This window comes from Mandrillus leucophaeus, unplaced genomic scaffold (assembly GCF_000951045.1).
Source record: "Mandrillus leucophaeus isolate KB7577 unplaced genomic scaffold, Mleu.le_1.0 Scaffold36, whole genome shotgun sequence".
Lineage (NCBI taxonomy): Eukaryota > Metazoa > Chordata > Mammalia > Primates > Cercopithecidae > Mandrillus > Mandrillus leucophaeus.
In genome coordinates, this window is record NW_012103809.1 from 294,973 (window position 1) to 312,840 (window position 17,868).

Here is a 17,868-nt window from a genome sequence, read left to right on the forward strand (position 1 = left end):
ACAGGCTCTCGCCCTGTCACCCAGCACCCCGGCTAGAGTACAGTGGCATGATCACAGCTCACTGCAGCCTTGAACTCCTGGCTGAGCGTAAGTGATCCTCCTGCCTCAGCTTCCCAAGTCGCTGGGACTACAGGTGCACACCACCATGCCTGGCTAATTTTTTTACTATTTTATTTTATTTTATTTTATTTTTTGAGACAGTCTTGGTCTGTAGCCGAGGCTGGAGTGCAGTGGTGTGATCTCGGCTCACCACAACCTCTGCCTCCCAGGTTCAAGTGATTCTCCTGCCTCAGCCTCCAGAGTAGCTGGGATTACAGGCCCGCACCACTGCACCCAACTAATTTTTTGTATTTTTACTAGAGACGGGGTTTCACCACATTGGCCAGGCTGGTCTTGAACTCCCAACCTCAGGTAATCTACCAGCCTCAACCTCTCAAAGTACTAGGATTACAGGTGTGAGCCACCGCGCCCGGTCTTTTTATTTTTTTGTAGAGACAAGGTCTCACTGTGTTGCCCAAGTTGGTCTGGAACTCCTGGGCTCAAGCGATCCACCTCTGTTGGCCTCCCAAAGTGCTGGGATTACAGGCATGAGCCACTCTGCCTAGCTGGCTGATGGTTTCCGCGCTCGTGTTGGGGCTTGCAGAATGCTGTAGGTCCTGAGTGTGCAGGTACTCCCTGTGGTTACAGGTGCTTTTACAAATACCCCCCTAAAGCAGTTATTCGTGGGAGCTACCAAATAGATAAAATCATTTGCTACTTTCTATATAGATGACTGGCCAGCAAGTGTTTTTGAAACCTGTGTTACTATAAAATACTAAACGGGCCCGTTTTCCTGCATCCCTGCAATCCAGAAAGCCCACTGCTATGTAAAAATGTCAGACTTACGCAGTGAAATGTGAGCTTTTAATGACTCGTGTGAGTTGTTATGTCACTTTGGGAGCCTTCATAGTTTGATGCAATACTTTGGCATCATGGACTGTTTTTTGAATTTAGCATTAATAGGGACCTTCTCATGGGGACGTTAGCCTGGCAGTCCTAACCAACTGTAAAGGTGACGCACTTACCAGTGTGAAAATTAGAGTAAACCATGTGATGGGGGAGCGAGAAGCCGATCGTTTTCTTTGAAATCAAGAATCCTATCATAATAGTTTCTTACTTGTTTTCCTCTTGGCCCAGTTATTTTCTCAATCTGGCCAGACTCAGAGAAGCAGCAGTGTTACCTTTTGACAATAAAATATTAAAAGTACTTTATTTTTACTTGAAATTATTAAATACTGTGTTCAATTTTAAATGAAAAACAAGAAGTAATTTTTTTCATTTTATTTTATTTTTGAGACAGAGTCTCTCTGTCGCCCAGGCTAGAGTGCAGTGGTACAATCTCTGCTCACTGCAACCTCTGCCTCCCAGGCTCAGGCGCTCCTCCCACCTCAGCCTCCCCAGTAGCTGGGATTACGGGCACGCACCACCATGCCTAGCTAATTTTTGTATTTTTAGTAGAGACGGGGTTTCACCATGTTGGCCAGGCTGGTCTTGAACTCCTGGCCTCAAGTGATCCACCCGCCTCGGCCTCCCACAGTGTTGGGATTACAGGCATGCACCACCATGCATGGCTGCAATAAGTAATTTGGAAGATGCACCATAAACACTGAGATACTGTACAACTAGTCATACTTTTTTTTTTTTAATGTGGATGTTTTAAAAATAAATTTTGCAGAAAACACCTACAGAATGATATGAGGAGACCTGAAAACAGTCAGTGGGTTCTCCACTTCTGTTCAGGTTGCCTGTGGAGCTCCTCAGAAGCACGCAGGCCGGGTTTCTGGGTTTCTGATTCTGCCCTTTCCAGGTTTCTAATTCTGTTGTCTTTGATTGTTGCGAGCATCTTTATCTTAAAAGCTCCTGAGGAGATTTGTAAGCATCATCTTAAAGGGTCTTTTAGCTCAGGATGGAATCAGTGTCGCCTGTCTCTGATTATTGCTGCTGATGTAAATTTGTGGCCATGCTGTCACAGGGGCGGCGCCAGGTCCACACCTTCACACTCTGTACAAATGGCGCCCCCTGGAGTCGTGTGACACAGCCATGCCGGTCAAGGCTAGTCCCTCCTTCCCCTGGGAAAACACGTGGCCCCTCTGGCTGGTCCCCAGGTGCCAGGCCCTTGCTGTGCATTCGCAGGGGAGTGTGTGGCCTTGGGCACCTGCGCTAGTTCAGGTTTCTATCAACATTAATCTAAACGAACGCCAGAGGCCCTTGTGATCTGTGTTTCCAGGGAGCTATGTTTAATTGTGGCAATCCCACGGTTATGAGACAAAAGTACTAGGCCTCAGCTCTGAAGTCAGGTTGGTTAACACATAAAACCTTTTACCCTGTAACATTAGCAACTGGGACCTTGGACGCCAGCGACTTGGGGGAAAGGGAGGAATGCAGTGATACACAAATGATGCACCACCAACTTCCATCTCTTGAAGGTTCCTGATCCCCTCCCTCCTCCTCTCTTTTCCTCTCCACCTCCCTTTTCCCTTGTGCTTTCTTTCTCCCTCACATGCATCCACACAAACCCAGGACAAGTTGTAGAGGAGCTTCGATTGCATTTTCAAACATGACATTTACAGCACAAAAGGAATCCAAGTAAAAGGAGAGGGTAGGCAGACCAAAGCAGGAGGGTACTGTGCCTCTCTCAGTGGCTCATCCATCTGTGCATTTGAGATGGGTCTAGCGGCGAGGCAGGGCCGCCAAAATGTCCTCTTCAAGTGCACATCTGTTGAATGGAGCACATGATCAAATGCAGACATAGTTACATATTGGTCACTCATTTGCAACCAAGCTTGGAGCAGGGGGAAGAAAGAACCTTTAATGTAATGAGAAGATCTCCTGACTCTTGCCACCTAGGACCACAGTGAACTTGAGGAGAAGTCACTGCAGGATGTCTCAGCAAGTCAGACAGGAGTTGTCCTGGGAAGTCAGAACTCACTGCTCCCATTCCCCGGTGGGAGGGGTACAGCCACCAAGGCCAGGAAGGGGGACTGGCCACCCTGGCCGGGGGCTGTCCCTGACTTCATGGCCCCCCAAAGATACCCAGGGGGTTCCCCAATGGATTTCCTAGTGTCCATATTATGGTGTCCTTGCCACACTAGAACTCGTTAGAGGGCATCTTTCTCTTTGTGATAGAATATAGGTGTTTTCTTGCTGTGCTCTAAAATCTCTTCATTCACTTTTATTTTGTGTTGTCATTATTTAATATTTTAATTGTAATAGCATTGTTTTACTTTAAATGTATATTTTTCAGTTTCATTTATTTTAGTATTTTGAAGACAAAAATTCATATTCCATTCAACTTAGGAAAAGGGAGAATGATCGTTGTAGTCACTGATGTTCTCTTTTTTTTTTTTTTTTTTTTAAATGTGTTTTGTTAATTTTCTTGAAGGGGTGGAGGAGGGGGGAACAACTGCCAGTGATCCCAGAAGAATAAACAAAAGCGACTTTTGTTTTTCATTGCAGTAGAAAGCCAGATAAATATATATTTTTTTTCCTGCTTCAGGTCAGAAACCCTTCCCTTGTCAAAAATGCGATGCCTTCTTTTCTACCAAATCTAACTGTGAACGCCACCAGTTGCGCAAACACGGAGTTACCACCTGTTCCCTGAGAAGAAACGGGCTTATCCCCCAGTCAAAAGAGAGTGATGTTGGATCCCATGATAGCACAGGTAGTGCCGCCAGGTGAACAAGAACCCAGAGAGAGGGAGACAGAGGAGTTCGGTTAAGAGTTGTATCTAACTCCGGTCCGAGCTGTGGAGGGGCTGCTTGTTCACTTCTCTGTAGGATTCAGAGCCTATTGGTAGAAAGGCGGGCCCTACTGATGATTGGGAGGGAGCATAACTCCTGGGTCAGATCGCCTAGACATACAGCAGGAAACAGTGACAGTGCCCCTCGGTGACTCTCGGGGCTGCTAGGGAAGATCTGTCACCCTCTTGGCAGAAGAGGCCTTTGTTCCCAACGTTGGGAGGTGGGATGTATGGGAAGGCCTACAACTTTAGCCCTGGGTATGAACTCATCTAAAGGGGATGTGAAACCTTAAAGGTTTGGGGAGCCCTGGCCTCTGCAGCCTCCTCGGGAGCAGGCCTGGGCTCCCTGGGATGTCAGGGTATTGAAGGAACGAGGGGTGCGGTGTTCTTCTTTTCAATAACTCTCTTCCCGGTGTAAGACTGTCCTTGTTTGAAAAAGCACTGTGCATGTCCTTTCTTTAATCACATCTCTGCTTGACCTGAATCCGAGTATTATTCTCCTGTGCTGATGTGTGCTTCCTCCCTCGAGCACCCACAGAGCAATTAACGGCTGCCCGATACGTCTTCTGCCACCTTTTTTCCCTTATAGTTTCTGAATTTACTCATGTCCTCTATCGGTACGCTCCATCCGCTCGGACTGCTGGGGTTCTCCATCCTCACCCCCAAGAGCAAACAAAACAAAAGCCAGCCTGCTGCAGGCCACTTAGACACCCCGCCAGTTGGCACTGGTTAGCAACAGGGACAGCATCATGGTGCTGGGTCCAGTTCTGCAAGTCTTGAAAACCTGACACTATCTCGTGGCTGCGAAGAGATCCCCCGAGCTATGTTTTTCTAGGGTTGTAATTGCGTCCTGTGGCTTCTGTTCCTTAGATAGGGTGGAGATGGGGTGCTCTAGAGTTAGGAGGCACCCCTGCCTCAGGAGTCAGTGTGGACAGAGGGTTGGGCATTAGCCCCTTTGTCCTTACCTTGGTTATAGCGATGTGGGGGCGCACCTGGAGAGGCCACCCTTTGCCCCTCTCTACGCCTCCCACTGAGCCCCGTGAAACCAACTGTGAATGCTCCTGACTGCCCAACCGCCAGTCCAGATCAGATCCTCTGAGGGTATGAAAGTGTAAGCTGCTTTGCTCACTGCTTCCCCAGCTTCCACTTCCGCATAACTCACCAGTATCTTTAGTGAAGAAAGATGTGGGTGCCCACGGAATCTTCCCCTAACTTGGACCCCTGTGAGCCAAGGATGACCTGCAGTTCAGCCCACGGGAAGTACACACCAGTGCTGGCAGGCACGCACTTGCTGCAGACCATTCTGTTAATGTTTAACCATCGGCCGCCACGTTACCTGTTGGTCTGGAACATTTTCTTTCAGCCTGGTTTTGAAAGCTACCCTGTGATCTTCCCATAGTAGTTCCACAGTAGCGAAAGCAGCCAGTAACTGAGGGAGCTGAGGGGGAGCCCTTGGGTTTCCATGTTTACAAATAAGTCTTAGTAACTCTGTGCTGGATATGCATTTTGCATTCAGCTTCTTTATCATAAGGGAGGAACAAGGGCTGGGGCTCCTGCTGACGTCTGCAGACACAAAGCTGAGTCGGAATTTATGGTCTTAGCTTCGGTTCAGCACCAAGTGTATTTATAAGTTTGTACTCATAAGTTTTGTTTTCCAAATCCCAGCAAAGCCCTTTCCCACCTCCACCCCACCCCGGAAGTTATATAGGTTTTCTTGAAGGGATAAAACCTCTAGAAAAGGAAAAGTTACTGAAAGTTGTAATGTGAAACTAGCAAAGAGAAAATATATGTTTGGTTTAGTTGTGGTCCCAGTCCATGGTGAGAAAAGGGACTGAGATTTAAGTGGGAGAGAAAGGAGGTTAGGGAGGCAGAGTTTAGTGATTTCAAGGGGGATTTTAAAAACCAGATGAGCATGATGGGCATGGGGTGAAGCCTTCATTCTGGGCTCCCCCCAGTGAAGTTAAAAAAGTGAGGCTTTGAAGGAAGACCACTTAAAAAGGGGGAGGCTGGGGGAGGAAATGACCAAGGAGGTCCTTGAGGGGTTTTCTAGGCTTATATGCTTAGGTGGCATTTTCTTAAAATTCCTACACATGTTTTATAATGCAGGTCTGACTTTTTTCAACATAAAGTCCCCCAAAAGAATGCTTAAAATGCCACAGTGGGGGCAGTTCTCCCTTCAAAGGTCCTTTTTGAATATTCAGATTTCAACTGAAATTCTTCATTCACTGTCCTCGACAGAGAGGTGCCCTGGCCCCCTTTGCCCTTGAAGGGCATGCCCTTGGTCCTTCCTCCGATGATGCCGTGTCTTCGTGTTTGTAGGCACCTACTAGGGCTGTTTTTATTTCATATAAACATGAAAGTGTTTAAACTCTCCCTTAATGGTGACCACCTTTACCAGCCCAGAAGTCCCACATGTCAGCATGGACTGCACCCCAGGAAACCCTCTCAGTCCTCCGATGCTTTGGGTAGAGTGCAGACAGTGGCTTCCCTGCAGACGCACCCCTGCCAGGTCAGATGATTACTTCGGTTGGTAGTCTGTCGCATCGGTTGAGGCGCATTTAATTTTTAGGAAGCAATAGATCATTAATTGTTGAGCTGACTAGGGCCGTCTCCACTGTCCTGTAGGAGGAGCTGTGGGTTTATTATCTATCAGGATTCCTTCTGCTTCCTCTGGCAGTTTTCTTAGTTGTTGAACACAAACCGAGGGACTGATGGGGAGAGGGAAGAACTGCATATTTTTAAGGTAGCATTGCTTATATAAAAAGTCATCAGCTCAGCTACCTCATTTGGGAGTCTGGGTGGTTGAGGGCGGGGATTTATACAGCACCTGGCCTTGTAAGTTGACTGTTCATGATAGGTTTAGAGGCGAAGTGTTTATTCATGAGACTCACTAATGAAAATCAGTTGTTGCTTAGAATGTGAAGGGCACAGCCTGCACTGCTAAAACACTCCCCCTAGTGGGAGTTTGGTAGAATACAACCAAGCCCCCTGTGTCCCAAGAGGGCGTTGGCCTTTCATTGTACTCTGGGTGATCTGTCTCCATTATCCACACAAAGGAAGGTCCCAACAGCAGGAACAATTTGATCTTAGTATATTTATTTGGGTTTCATTTCAAAATTTATTTTATTTTTTTCAAGGTTTATCATGTTAAATATGTTCTGTGCAGTTAAAATAATGCATGTTCTTTGCTGAAAAAAAAATAATAGAAGTAGCCTAGGATATACTGGGGACAAAGGGGAAGTAACCAGAGATTAAATCTTTTAAAAATAACCGGTTGGGCGTGGTGGCTCATGCCTGTAATCCTAGCCCTTTTAGAGGGCGTGGAGGGTGGATCACCTGAGGTCAGGAGTTCCGAGACCAGCCTGGCCAACATGGTGAAACCCTGTCTCCACTAAAAATACAAAAATTAGCCGGGCATGGTGGCTCACACCTGTAATCCCAGCTTCTTGGGAGGCTGAGGCAGGAGAATCACTTGAACCCAGGAAGCAGAGGTTACAGTGAGCTGAGATTGCACCACTGCACTCCAGCCCAGGTGACAGAGCAAGACTCTATCTAAAAAAAAAAAAAAAAAAAAAAAAAAACCCTACAAAGGCCAGCCACAGTTGCTTATGCCTGTAACCTTAGTGCTTTGGCAGGCCAAGGCAGGAGGACCCCTTGAGCCAGGAGTTCGAGACCAGCCTGGGCAACATAGGGAGACCCTGACTCTAGGGAGGGAAATTACCCACAAAGCCAGCAAACAAATTGAGCAGTTTGTATTTTTATTGTAGAGTTTATACCAATATCCATTCTATAGCTGCTCTCTGTTGAAATGATTCAAGAAAACGAATATCTTGTTTTTCCTTGGAATGTGGCCCAGACATTGGTGTGCGTATCTCAGGACTCATATTCTTTAAGCTTTTGGATAATTTTGCAAAATCATTTCTTCTTTAAAATTTTATATTCACACCATAATATTTCCTTCTGAAACCTCTTGAGATACTCAGACAGTGGCTGCCAAAAAGTGCAGTCAGTGTAAAACTAATGAAATGAAATGATGGAAGTGGACGCGTTATGCAGATGGCTGTGGGTAAGCCTAAAGCCCCAAGCAGGTGTGAGCAGTAGGTACTGTCTCTTCAGACCTCGGGATGGGGCAGGACCAGCTCCTTACCCCAGCCCTCCTGACCGCCTTGATGGCCAAATAATGGAGCATGTGATGTTGAGGAGAAGTGATAGATGCAGGTTGACACTGTAGTTATGCCTGATCACACCAAGTGAGAATCCAGGTTAGGTGCGTGAATCTGCTGGCTCAAGGACTGCACTCACATCTGGCCTGTTGAGGGAGGCGCATCTCATACTTGTGCCATAAAACAATGACTTTCATCCACCTAATTCTCAGAGGAACTTCTGAATCCCTACAGTAATAAATCAGACAGTGGCCAGGCATGGTGGCTCACACCTGTAATCCCAGCACTTTGGGAGGCCAAGGTCGGCAGATCACCTGAGGTCAGGAGTTCGAGACCAACCTGGCCAACGTGATGAAACCCCGTCTCCACTAAAAATACAAAAATTAGCCGGGCGTGGTGGTGGGTGCCTGTAATCCCAGCTACTCGAGAGGCTGAGGCAGGAGAATTGCTTGAACCCGGGAGGCAGAGGTTGCAGTGAGCCAAGATCACACCATTGCACTCTAGCCTGGGCGACAAGGAGAAACTCCGTCTTGAATAATAAAAAATCAGACATAGGATCTGCAGCTAAATAATAGGTTCCACCAGCTTCCAATGCACTGTTGTAGTGCATAATTTTAAGAAGTTATTAAGTCCTCTTTCAGCCTTAGGAAAGAGAAGGCCTTTTGACACAGTTTGATGCTGTGAATGTTGCAACCGTGCCATCCCTTAAAAGGACTGTTGAAAACTGGTAGGCTTTCCACATACAGTTTTACTGGGTGGAATGGACAGATAGGAACAAATCAAAAGGCAGGAAGTCAGGGTAGGTGAGATGCCCAGAACCCAGAACCCCTTGTCTTCACAGGCACCCACAGCCCTTCACAGTCCGCTCCCCTCACTGTCTGCTGTTGCCAAGCCTGGCATCAAGGGTGTCCTTCCTTTGAAAGATTTCCGCCACCCCTGGGAGGCTGACAGCTAGGAAGCCTACAAGCTTGCCTGCACCCCCTTGGGTCTCTGCAGCCTCCACCTGGAGATGAGCGTCAGGCAAGAGTGCATACCATACACACAGAATGCAGGCTTGGGGTCGTTTCCTGTGAAACTCATCAAGACCATGCTTTGGGGGATTAGGGGTGGGGGTGGTCCTGTGTATGTTGCATGTTTGTATGATCTCTTTGCACTGGAAAAATAACTTATAACTCAAGCTTCCTCAACCTCCCTGGCGCTGCGAGTCTCTGGAATGCACCCCTCTCCTATCTCGCAGCCCCTGTCTGCCCTGCCTGAGTCACTCACACCTTCCTGGGGGCGGGAGCAGTGGAAGCCGGGGGTTCGGGGGCACAGCCAGCTCTGGGAACACACCTCAGGTGATGTGGAGGCTGCTTTTGCCTTTCTTACCTCCCCGGGGTCATCTTGGTCCTCCTGGGGGAATGTAACAGGTGGTGAGGATTTGGGCCGAAAGAAGTCCTCACTGGTTTGGGGTTCAGGCTGCTGGCGTGGGTCTAGCCCATTCCCGGCGACGTCCCTGGCATGAGCGTACCTGGTGGTGCCCCTCTGAGCCCTCCCCGCTGTGCTTGCCCCACAGACAGCCAGTCGGATGCGGAGACTGCAGCCACCGCGGGCGAAGTGCTAGACCTCACCTCACGGGACAGAGAGCAGCCGTCGGAGGGCGCCACTGAGCTCCGCCAGGTCACAGGGGATGCCCCTGCGGAGCCGGCCAAGGCGGAAACGGCCTCGCCTGTGCACGGAGAAGAGCACGGGCCTGGGGAGAGCCATGAGCCGGAGGAGGAGCGTGGCGCTGAGGAGAGTGCCGGTGGCGCCGACGGCGCTGAAGAGGACGCGTCGAGCAACCAGAGCCTGGACCTGGACTTCGCCACCAAGCTCATGGACTTCAAGCTGGCCGAGGGCGAGGGCGAGGCAGGCGCCGGGGGCGCGGCCTCGCAGGAGCAGAAGCTCGCCTGCGACACCTGTGGGAAGAGCTTCAAGTTCCTGGGCACCCTGAGCCGCCACCGGAAGGCGCACGGCCGCCAGGAGCCCAAGGACGAGAAGGGAGACGGCGCCAGCACTGCGGAGGAGGGGCCCCCGCCCGCCCCTGAGCAGGAGGAGAAGCCCCCCGAGACCCCGGTGGAGGTGGTGGAGTCGGCCCCGGGCGCCGGGGAGGCCCCGGCGGAAAAGCCTGCAGAGGAGACTGAGGGCCCCTCCGACGGGGAGAGCGCGGCGGAGAAGAGGTCCTCGGAGAAGAGCGACGATGACAAGAAACCAAAGACAGACTCCCCCAAAAGCGTGGTCAGCAAGGCAGACAAGAGGAAGAAGGTCTGCAGCGTGTGCAACAAGCGGTTCTGGTCGCTGCAGGACCTGACCCGGCACATGCGCTCCCACACAGGTAACCAGGGCAGGCCAGGTCCCCAGCCCAACAAGAGGCGGCGAGTTGGGCACCTCTGTCCTAGGAGCTGCCTTGAAGCGGCGCTGGAGGCCGCCGAGAGAACGTTTGCTTACGTTGCGGGTGTGCTCTTTAAGCCCGTGAACTGGGAGTTTTAAGGAGTTGTCCTCTTAGCCCTTGAAGACCGTGCAGGCCTGCAGCCAGGCAGGAGAGGGTCCTTGGCCATTGTGTTTTTGAGAACGCTGTGATCCGCCTCTTAGCGCTGCTGAGCCTCCGTCTTCCCATCTGTAGAGCTGGGGTGACAGCTGCCCTGTTTCAAAGAGGTATCTAGGAGAGGGTGCTTGTGCTGGCCATTTGGGGCCACTTGGTCCTGTCTAGTCCTGTGGCCCGGACGACAGGCGCTGCCCCAGGCCACTGTGGGGCGGCAGGCACCCTGGGTGATCCGTTAGGGCCAGGAGGGTCTTTTCCTTTCTTAGCCGTGCAGCCGGCTGAGGTGACTGGGACAGGACTCTTAGCCACTGCCCTGCACACTGCTCCTGGAGTTCACCCACCACCCACAGGGTGGAGGCTGCAGACCCCAGAGCAGGGGCGCTTGCTTTGAGACAAAGACCTGGATATGCTCATGGAGTCCAGAGATACATCCTCCTTCCTTCCAAAATAACCTGTCCCTCCTCTCAGCCGCAGCTTCCCTCCCTGTCACAGCTGCAGCCCGCAGTGAACACGTGTGCCCCAACCCAGCGCAGTCTGCTGTTCGCTGCGCTTGCCGGTGTGAAGGACCAGGGGCCTTGGCTCTCAGGAGAGGGATATTCTTGGGGTCCCAGAAAGCGTGGTGGGCCCTGCCCCGGGCCTGGCGTGTGAGCATCAGGAAAGCCCCCGCTGCACCACATCGCAATGCAGAGGGTACCTGGTGCCTCCGACTTAGGTGCTGCTGTCCATGCAGATCCCTGAGAGGGTCCACTCCCATCCCCCTCTAGATTCCTTCCTAGGCTCTGGTCGAGGCCAGTCTGCATGTCTCCTGAGGCTTCTGCTTCTGGGACTTGGGTTTTCTGGATCAGTATGTAGAGTGCCTGGACTGAGAGAGGAAGGAGAGGGAACGTCTCAAACTGATAGCTTGAACCAGCAAACAGAGCTTGTCCGTCCTGTTTGCTGGTTCGAGGAAGAGGCCTCTGGCTGAGTAGGAAGGAGTCCTGGTCCCTCACACATAGCCTGGGAGCCTCGTTCTTCCTGTGCAGAGCAGGGTGCGGTGGGTACTGGTGCCTTTTGGTTAATGGAAATTCTTTCTTTCTTCCGTTGTTCCAGGGGAAAGGCCATACAAATGTCAGACCTGCGAGCGAACCTTCACCTTGAAGCACAGCCTGGTTCGCCACCAGCGGATCCACCAGAAAGCCAGGCATGCCAAACACCATGGGAAGGACAGCGACAGGGATGAGCGGGGTGAGGAAGACAGCGAGAACGAGTCCACCCACAGTGGCAACAACCCCGTCTCAGAGAACGAGGCGGAGCTGGCTCCCAGCACCAGCAGCCACATGGCCGTCACCCGGAGCCGGAAGGAGGGCTTGGCCAGTGCCACAAAGGACTGCAGCCACAGGGAGGAGAAGGTCACGGCAGGGCGGCCGTCTGAGCCTGGCCAGGGTGACCTTAACCCAGAGAGCCCAGTGGCCCTGGGGCAGGACCTGCTGGAACCTCGCAGCAAGAGGCCCACCCACCCAACCCTGGCCACAGCTGACAGCGCCTCGCAGCTCCCGGGGATGGAGTGACAGCCTCAGTCCCCCTCAGCACAGACAGAAGCCAGCAGAGCAAAGCGTCATGGGGTTTCCTCAGTGCCCTTCGGCTGTTGGGGAGTGAGAGAGAGAGAGAGAGAGAGAGAGAGAGAGAGAGTGAGAGTGAGTGCGAGAGACAAGCAGGAGCATGGCTGCTCGCTCAGTGCCATAGCCTTACCGCTGCCTGCGCGGGAGGCCACAGCCCGTGCCGATTCCAGTGCCTTAACTACTTACCGGATCCCTCCATATTATCGTGGGTGTTGTATTTTTCCAAAATGACTTCTTAAACAAAACGAATATTATAATGAATTGTCTGGAGAGGACCTCTTCATTTGAGCATTAGCGTTATTTTTTATTGGTGTGTGTGAGCTTGTTTTTGTGAATCTGTGATAGCACCGTTTGTTCTGTGAGCTGGAAACAGAAGGAAAAAACATCCCCTTGGGTACCCATAGCCAATAACTGGAAGAAAATGATGTGAATTTCGTGTAAATGACCAGAGGAAAGATGAATAAGATGATAATTTCTTAAATAGACATTTTCCTTTTTTCTGTGTGCTTCACGGTGGAGCTGCCATCTGGTCCTCGGTATTACAGGATGTGGTTGATGAAGGTTTCCAATATGGTTTCAGGCCAAAACCAGGAAAGATTCTAGCTTCAGCCTCATGTCCGTTTCCACTCCGTCAGCATTAGACATGGTCACCGTTCAGGTTTCAAGACATCCATTCTTAACTATAGAGAAGAGTTACTCCCCTGGCGTCTAAACCTATGGAAAACATGCACGGATAGCCTATATTTGATTGCCTCCTCTTCCCTTTCAGTATCTATATTATTAATATTATTATTATTATTATTATTGTTAGTTCATCAGTTTGCTGTTCTCTGCAGTGAGCAGAATCAAATGGGCAATATTTGTCCTGGGAGACCTGTGCCGCACCCGGGTCCCCGTGTAAACGTGTGCCTGCGGCTGTGGTTGGCACCCTCGGGTGGTAGCTCTTCTACTGTAATGAGACAAGCCTTTCTTCTGTCACTGCAGAATTTAGCAGGGCCGTGAGCAGTCTTCCCAGGCGTGGCCCAGGAGCAGCTCAGAGAGGGTGGAGTGAGGGTGCGTGCATCCAGGAAACAGGCGTCAAGAAGCCAGGGCCGTGCCTGGAGCACTGCAGAGATGACTGTGGAGAAAGCAAAGCAGTGACCCAGTGACCAGGCACGTTACTCGTGAGCGAGGTATTCCCAGTCTTCCTGCTAAGCCTAATCCACGCCTTACCCAGCTGTGCTACTGTCATTTGCAAAGCGAGGAAATACTACTACTGGTAATAAAACTACACATGCAAGATGTCAGATGAGAAATAGGTTTATATTTACCTTCCTGTGATGTGGAGTTGGTGCTTGAAGATAAATGTGCTGTTTCTAGTTTCTTAAATAGCCCAAACCCCTGGGTGCAAAAAGGCAGGATTCTTTTTACCCATAAGCATCTTTGGCAGGCAATAGACTTCCCTCACTGTCCCCGCCTGCAGGGAGGAGAATGTACCCCACTGCACCTGAGCTCCTGGTCCCTCAGCCAAGACCTCAGGGGCCCCCAGCCAGCCTGCTGCTGGGGACCCCTGTGCTTGCTGCAGTGTGTGGAGCCTCTTGCCTTCCCCTGGGGAGGCACCCCTGTACCCTAGCTGCTTTCCCCTGCCTTTTTCTGGCCCCAGTGCCCCTCCTTTACATAGACTTGTTCGCACAGAAACATGCACACCCCCTTTTCTCCACCGCTTCACCAGTTTCTGAAATCCAACCTCCCAGACTTCAAAGGAAGATAGATATTCTTGAGATAATGAAAAGTGATATCTTCGCATATGAAAGGAAAAAAGGTTGAGGTATATATGATTTTTAACTGTATTAGGGATGTATGAACCAGTTTAAAAATGAGGTTTTATTTACTGTAGAGATGAATGCAAATCAGAACCAATGATTCCTTGGTCTACTTAGTTAAAACCAGTTCATACATCCCTTAGGTTTCTTTTTTTATTATTACAGTTGTTATTGTTATTTTTGTTGTTATTATTTGGGGTTTCTTGTGTTTTTTCTCTGCGACTCTCCACACTAAACTCGCAATATTGTGGGGAGAAGCTGTGAGTAAACTCTACGCTGCGGTGAGATGTAGCAGTAATCAGCTCCCAGCGACATGAGTAGCCGGGGCTGCCGCTCGCAATAATCACTATTGATTTAAAGCTTTACTTAGCCTTGATCTGTACCCTCGTAGTCAATAAGGTCTTGCCACATTTTATTAGTGAGGTGGAGAAACGTATTATTTGTTTGTTGTTTTTGCCTTTCCCCCACCCCCCAATATTAAACTGTGAAATTTGTGATTTGTTTAAACTCTGGGTGAATCATAGCTTAGTTTGCATGTCCAGCTAATTTGTTTCTATACATTTTGTTTGATTCTCTTTCTCCTTCTCTCAGGGCTTTTACAAAAAAATATATATATATGGATCTTCTGAAAAGTTTTTTGAGGTGCAAGTTTTTTCTTTTTTTTTTTTTTTTCCTCATTGATTAATGGACATGATGCTGAGATTCAATCACTACATGAAACACCTGGCTGTGAAAACAGAACAACCCAGAGGGCTGTTTTCCAAGCAGCGCTGGGGAAGCTACAGAACAGCCGGATGCCAGTTTCGGGAGGATTCACCGTACGTTCTGACCCTCTGTTCGTCTCTTTCCTCTCCTCTTTCTTCAAGAAGGAAATTGATCCTAGTGATTTCAGCCCATGCATTAAACAGGAAACAATAATAAATTTGTAGAATGCATATTTTTCTAAAGGGAACTTAAAAACTGCTGCTACATGTTATGTACAAAACTGGTTTATGCCACATGAACAGAATCACAAGTTTGGTTTTGGTACTTTTTGTTCCTCTTTGTATTCAGTTGTATAGAACTTCCAAATTCAGAATGAGAAGAAAGCTGTTCTGTATCAAACCATCTAAGCAATAAATGTTATATTTTAAAAGCGGCAGATTGCCGGTCACGTGGCTGTCCTGTGATTTGTTGTGATCCCATCCCCAAACCCACAGCCCACTTGGGGCAGCCCCCAGGTGTGCGGTACCATTGGAGGGAATCACAGGTGCCCAGGAAAGCTCTTGTCATCCAGGCAGCATTTTTCTTTGCTCTGGAGGCTGGGGCAGTGACTCTTGCCTATAATCCCAGCACTTTGGGAAGCCAAGGCGGAAGAATCACTTGAAACCGGAAGTTCAAGACCAGCCTGGGCAAAATAGTGAGACCCATATCTCTACCAAAAAATAAGTTTAAGAACTATCTGGGCATGGTGGTACACGCCTGTAGTCCCAGCTATTTGGGTGTTTGAGGTAGGAGGATGACTTGAGCCCAGGAGTTGGAGGTTGCAGTGAACTATGATCGTGCCTCTGCACTCCAGCCTGGGGGACACAGCAAGACCCTGCTGTATAGAAAAGCACTCGGCCGCACTTGTGAGAGCTACTTTGAGAGCATGTGGAAAGTTAAGTGGGTGGCCACTGTCAGAGCTTCAGAGTGGAGACCTTGGTGTTGGGTGCACAGGGCCAGGAGACTGGACCCAATGGGGCACCACGGTGCAGGCCACTGTCATTGGCTAAAGCCAGCATTTTCGTCTCCTGTGCAATAATGCCTAAGCAGTCTGCCTCACCTCTTCTTCCCCCAACCCAACCCGTAAGTGATTTAGTCAGCACCTAGTGGAGGGAGAACAAAATCTGTTAGTGTGACCAGATTTTGGTGAGACGGGAGGGGACAGCAACCCTAGGGCTGGGGACAGTGCAGGTTAAAACTCACATTTGGGTAAAATAGCAATCAGCAGAGCTTCAACTCCTGTAACTAGGGAGTGGCTCTCAAAAAGCAACACTGGGGGCCGGGCACGGTGGCTCACACCTGTAATCCCAGCACTTCAGGAGGCCGAGGCAGGCAGATCACGAGGTCAGGAGATCGAGACCATCCTGGCTAACCTGATGAAACCCTGTCTCTACTAAAAATACAAAAATTAGCCGGGAGTGGTGGTGGGCGCCTGTAGTCCCAGCTACTTGGGAGGCTGAGGCAGGAGAACGGTGTGAACCCGGAAGGCGGAGCTTGTACTGAGCCGAGATCACGCCACTGCACTCCAGCCTGGGCGACAGAGCGAGACTCCGACTCAAGAAAAAAAAAAACACTGGGCCAGGAGTGGTGGTTCACACCTGTAATGCCAGCACTTTAGGAGGCCAAGGTGGGAGTATCACTTGAGGTCAGGAGTTTGAGACCAGCCTGGTCAACATGGTGAAACTCCATCTCTACTAAAACTACAAAAAAGTTTAGGTGTGGTGTGTGCCTGTAATCCCAGCTACTCAGGAGGCTGAGGCACGAGACTCCCTTGAACCTGGGAGGCAGAGGTTGAGTGAGCTAAGATGGCCCCCATTGCACTCCAGCCTGGGCAACACAGTGAGACTGTCTCAAAAAAAAAAAAAAAAAAAAAAAAAAAAAAGCAACACTGAAAGAAGTTGGTTTTGGAGGTGGCTGATGGTGAATAATGCTAAAATGCATTGAGTGTACTTGTACCATACACTACTAAGTGCCACCTCACTGCAGGACCAGAGCTGTGGCTGTGGTCCTTAAGCTTTTTCAGGCCCCTCTGTTGAAAGGTGGAGAATTTAACACACATTTATATGTGGGAGCTTGGGGGATCCGCATCCCTGCGTGGGCGGTGGCTGGTGGAGTAGGCGGAGTACTAGCCCTGGGTAAGCGGATCTCAAACCTCAGTTCCTCCAGCCCAAAGACATAGCCAACCGCCTGCCCTGTGTTAGGGATGCCGGGCAAAGAAGTGGCCATGAGCGTGCCGCTGGGGACAGGCTGGCTGGCATGAAAATCCCAGCTCTGCCTCTTGGGGCTGGTGAATGGCCTTGTGCCTCAATTTCTTCATTCCTAAGAAGGGGATAGCAATAGTACCTGCCTCATGGGCATTGTTGTGTGGATGCCATGAGTTAATTATATAAGGTGCATGTTAGGGGCTCTCATTATTGTTTCTACAGAGTCTTCTCATAGGAATGCTTCGTTGGTTTCCTGGTGAAGTAGTGGGTAGAACTTCACCACACGCATTCATGGCACACTGCGGGGAACGGCCAGTGGAGGGCCTCGTGGGAGATCACCAAGATGCACTATCCTCAAACCCTGAGGAGTCTTGCCGCCTTCTCCTACCTGGCCTCCTCTGACCCTGTAATCCCACTACCTTCCCGCTCAGCCTGTGGCCTCCCCATGGCCCCAGGACTCTGCCTGGGTCTTGGTGCTTATCCAGCATCCCCACCCTGCACCAAAGCCTATTCCACTGGAGGAGGGCATGGGGCATGGGGATGGGGGAGCTGGTGGCATAGACCTAGCACCCAGGATGAGGCCTAGTCCCTTGCTACCTTACTGCTCAGATTGTCATCTGAAGACCCAAAGCATCAGCATCCCTAGGAGCTTGTTAGAAATGGCAACCTCAGCTTGACCTGGCGCAGTGGTGTCCGCCTGTGGTCCCAGCACTTTGGGAGGTTGAGGCAAGAGAATCGCTTGAGGCCAGGAGCTCAAGGCTGCAGTGAGCTATGCTCACACTCAAGCCTGATTGACAGAGCAAGATCGCATCTTCACAAAAATAAAAACACAAACCAAAAAATAACAGAAATGAGAACCTCTGGCCCACCCAGACCTGCTGAGTCAGAATCTGCATGTGAACAAGGGCCGCAGTGGATATGTGCACACATTAAGGTTTGAGAAGCTCCGGTCTAGACCCCAAAGCTTGGTTCAGAATAAGGTGGATGGTGGACCCAGCAGCTGGCTGCAGAGACGACTG

The 17,868-nt window shown here is 50.1% G+C and overlaps 1 protein-coding gene across 3 annotated transcripts in view; it reads left to right on the plus strand.

The window, feature by feature from the left end:
- The window catches only part of RREB1 (ras responsive element binding protein 1), an 84,862-nt gene extending 69,820 nt beyond the window's left edge, over positions 1-15,042 (plus strand). The window contains exons 10-12 of one of the 3 annotated variants that reach the window (XM_011989614.1): positions 3,536-3,700; positions 9,497-10,294; positions 11,591-15,042. In XM_011989614.1, coding sequence (XP_011845004.1) covers positions 3,536-3,700; positions 9,497-10,294; positions 11,591-12,048 — 1,421 coding nt within the window. In that variant the 3' untranslated portion in view covers positions 12,049-15,042. The remainder of the gene's footprint in view (positions 1-3,535; positions 3,701-9,496; positions 10,295-11,590) is intronic. The other 2 variants (XM_011989616.1, XM_011989615.1) reach the window with 2 other exon arrangements.
- The last annotated feature ends 2,826 nt before the right edge of the window (positions 15,043-17,868 follow it).